Source organism: Nestor notabilis, unplaced genomic scaffold (genome assembly GCF_000696875.1).
Source record: "Nestor notabilis isolate BGI_N333 unplaced genomic scaffold, ASM69687v1 scaffold18059, whole genome shotgun sequence".
Classification (NCBI taxonomy): domain Eukaryota; kingdom Metazoa; phylum Chordata; class Aves; order Psittaciformes; family Psittacidae; genus Nestor; species Nestor notabilis.
The window spans coordinates 1-3,687 of NW_009945263.1; the positions used below are offsets into that span (position 1 = coordinate 1).

At 58.6% G+C, this 3,687-nt stretch overlaps 1 protein-coding gene across 1 annotated transcript; it reads left to right on the plus strand.

Moving 5' to 3' along the window:
* Positions 1-32: 32 nt before the first annotated feature.
* LOC104412171 (metallothionein-2) lies at positions 33-896 on the plus strand. The gene is made up of 3 exons (XM_010022795.1): positions 33-108; positions 185-250; positions 673-896. The coding sequence occupies exons 1-3, from the start codon at positions 78-80 to the stop codon at positions 765-767; spliced, it is 192 nt and encodes a 63-aa protein (XP_010021097.1). The 5' UTR covers positions 33-77; the 3' UTR covers positions 768-896.
* The last annotated feature ends 2,791 nt before the right edge of the window (positions 897-3,687 follow it).

A 3,687-nucleotide genomic window follows, 5' to 3' on the forward strand; every position in this document is an offset into this window, starting at 1 on the left:
ATACCGGACGCCGGTGGGGCTCTGTACTGCTGCGAGTCGAGCTGAGCTGAAGTGAGCCAAGCCGATCAAACCAAGCCATGGATCCCCAGGACTGCACGTGTGCCGCCGGTGAGTGTCCCGGTCCCGTGTGCCGCCGGTAAGTGTCCAGGTCCCGTCCAAGCTGACGGTCGCTTTCCCGCCCCAGGTGACTCCTGCTCCTGCGCCGGGTCCTGCAAGTGCAAGAACTGCCGCTGCCGCAGCTGCCGCAAGAGCGAGTGTGGGGCTCAGCCGGGGGAAATGGGGGGACACACAACGCTTCTCCTTAGGGGTCTGCCCGTGCCCTGCTGGGCCCCCATGGACCCTTCCAAGGGCACCTCCCAGAGTGCCTGTGAATCCAAGGGGTTCTTGCCCCGTAGAGAATCCCCGCTTTGCACTGTAGGACTCCATATGGAGACCCCACCGCTCTCCCATGGGGTTACCCTGTCCTATTGGACCGAGGATCCTTCCCTCTTCCTGAGACCCGCCCCCTGGTGCCCTTTGGGGGATGCCCTTTCCCTGTTAGGACCCCACCCACTGTGCCATTGGCATAATGCGTGTAGGGGGTGTGTTTTCCCTTTTCCATCATGTGCCTCTGCCCCATGGAACCTCAGTTCCTTTCCAGGCCCCCCTCTAACTGTCATGTCTCTCCCTCAGGCTGCTGCTCCTGCTGCCCCGCAAGCTGCAGCAACTGTGCCAAGGGCTGTGTGTGCAAGGAGCCGGCCAGCAGCAAGTGCAGCTGCTGCCACTGAGCCACTCGCCTGTGCCTGTAAATAGCCAGCACACTTCGGGGATGGGGGGGGGGGCGCACAAAAGAGCTTATTTTCCATGTTTTGTATTTTCTGTACCAGTAGTGTGTAACTGGATGGAAATAAAGGAATAAAGGTGTTTGGCTGGAGGTGTGAGTGCTGCTGCTGGGCTGGAGGCTGAGCCCTGTTGCTACTCGTGACTCCTGTGTGGGAATTGTCATCTTGGGGTGGTAGTGGGCTGCTTGCAAGCATCCCAGTGGCCTTCCCTGAGTGGAGGCCAGGGAAGCTCTCTGGGAGAGAAAAGCAGCTTCCCAGGCTTCAGAATGGATCTAATGCTGCATGTTGGGGTGGCTTTGGGCATCTTGAAAGTGCTGTTCCCCAGCTTGAGGGTAAGGGAGACAGGCTTAGGAGGGCTCCATCCTCCTGCTTTCCTCTGACTTTGTGGTACATATCTCTGCACCACCGTGGGGCTTCCTGTGGGTGAAAGAGCTTGTGGGAACAAGCGTGTGGCTGAGAGGGTGGTGTGGGCTGACAGCTTGTCCATCCTGAGCTGCTGCGGCAAGGCACTAGGGTCAGCCCCAGTGGGGACAAACCCACCCCAAGATTTCATGCTTAGCAAGCCACAATCCATTTGCAGCTCAGCTCCATCACCGAAGGGATGCTTTCCCTGCAGCTTCTCTGTGCCAGGTACCTCCAGCTATGGTGCCTAACTCCTCCTGCCTCAGGCATGCTCTCCAAGCACTTTTTTAAAGCCCAGTTTTGGGGAGCACTTTGCTTGGAGGTGCAGTGACCTCCAGGCCCAGGAGAGCAGACAATCATAGGTGTGAATAAGCCCTGTGCGGGTTAAATGCAGTGCTCAGATGCCCTGATGGTGGGTGGTTGCAGGATGATGGGTGCTGGGAGCGTGGTGGGGCGATGGGAAGGTGTGTGGGACGTGTTTTTCTTCCGAAACTCTCTGCCAAGTGAGAGTTGCTTTTTATGGCTTTTTATGCACAGGAGCATCTGCCTGCCTGTACTTGCCCCCTGGGTGTGTCCTGCCACCAAGGCAGGTTCCCAGCCCTGGTTCAAGGGCTGGCATCCCACTGCTGTCACTCCTTCCCTGCCCCTCCACACAGGGAGCATGGGTGTCCCTGCTAGCCCTTGGTGGACAGGCAGCAAGGACAGGACAAGTTTAAAAAGCAAAATACTGCAGAAGCCCTGAAATGGAAGCCCTTGGGTAGTCCTTTCTGCCAGGCTGGGTGACACAAGGTGGGTTGTCTAAGTGGGACCATGGCAATACCAGCACCCAGGGGTGCTCCAGGCACCCCCTGAAGAGCTCCTCACCCCTTCCTCAAAGGTTTGCCCAGCTTCAGCGTATGGCTGTGTGTTGGGTGCCCAGCCTGCCCAGCACCCAGCCTTGCTGGTGAGAAAAGCAACACCTAGCTCAGCACCCATTTGCTTTTTAAATGCGTTGCCTTACAGCATGAGTGTCTTTTGCCTAAGCAGCCTCCAAGAGGCTGTTCCAACAGAGGCTTAGGGCTGGAGACAGAATTTAAGGGCCTGCCTTGCCCTAGACGCATATAAACCACAATAAATGTCATGGGAAGATGCTTTGCTGGAAAACTAGCCTGATGGGTGGCTGACATGGCCCTGGTGCAGCAGGACCCTGGCAACTGCAGCAGAGGGGCTGTGCTCACATCCTGCACCAGCAGCAAAGCTGGGGCTTGAATGGGGTTTCCCCTCTCAGGAAGCGCCCCGGGAATCAACTGCTCCCCATTCCCAGCAGTGTGCCAGGGTGGAAGGTGGGCACGCACCCCACAGCCTGTGCTGCCAGCTCCTGGCTCTGCCTGCAACCTGTCTGGCAGCAGCAGTGCCTGAGAGCGTGGACCCTCAGCCCCCTTTCCCATGTAGGATTTGGGGGGATGAAAGCCAAGGGACATCCACCCCAAGACCAGTGGGATGGGTGCAGGCACCCATGGAAGGTGCTGGCCTGGGAAGTAGCTCTGCTGTAGATGCTCCCACAAGGTGAATGGGGGCTTTATGGAGTATTTCCTATGAAAAAACCCTACTTTTTAATGAAGCAGGAGCTGCTCTCAGCCTTCATACCCAGCACGGAATAGCAAAAGGGTGATGGGAATAAACACGGTGCAAGAAGAGGCTGATGTGCATAAAGCCCCTTAAAGAAAAAGCACAGCTCTGTCTGCAGAGTTGGTTTGAGGGACCGTGTGTCTCTCCTGGGCAGCCCGAGGAGCCAGGGTGGAGATGTCCTGGGTGCGCCCACGGGTGGGTGCAGCTCCCCGGGGACTGTGCTCAGCACCACTCTGCCTGTCCATGAGACAGGCTGACCTGTCCCCATCGCGCTGTGTGGTGCTGTCATGTGAGAGGACAGGCACCCTGTACAGACGGGAAACGCACTGTGTGCAGAGGACATGTACCCTGTGCACACTGTAAATAACACCCGTGCAGCGGGGATACGCACCGTGTGCAGCAGGGAGATAACACCATGTACTCAGGGGACAAGCACCCAGTGCACCCAGTGCAGAGGAAACAGGCACGGAGTGCAGAGGGGAAATATACCATGTGCAGAGGGGACAGCAGCCAGTGCAGAGGGGATGCACCCAGTGCAGAGGGGACAGCATCCAGTGCAGAGGGGATGAACCCAGTGCAGAGGGGACAGCACCCACACCCAGGGCAGAGGGGACAGCATCCAGTGCAGAGGGGATGCACCCAGCGCAGAGGGGACAGCATTCAGCGCAGAGGGGGCGGCACCCAGCGCAGAGGGGACCTCCCCCCCGCCTGCAGGATCGGGCTCCCTGGGCCTGCAGCCGCCGGCTCGGTGCACCCCAGAGCTTCCCGAAGGATCTGCTGCCACCTGCCTGTCCCAGTGTGCCCGCTGTTCCGGTGTATCCGGCTGTCCCAGCGTCCCTCGCTGACCCAATGTACC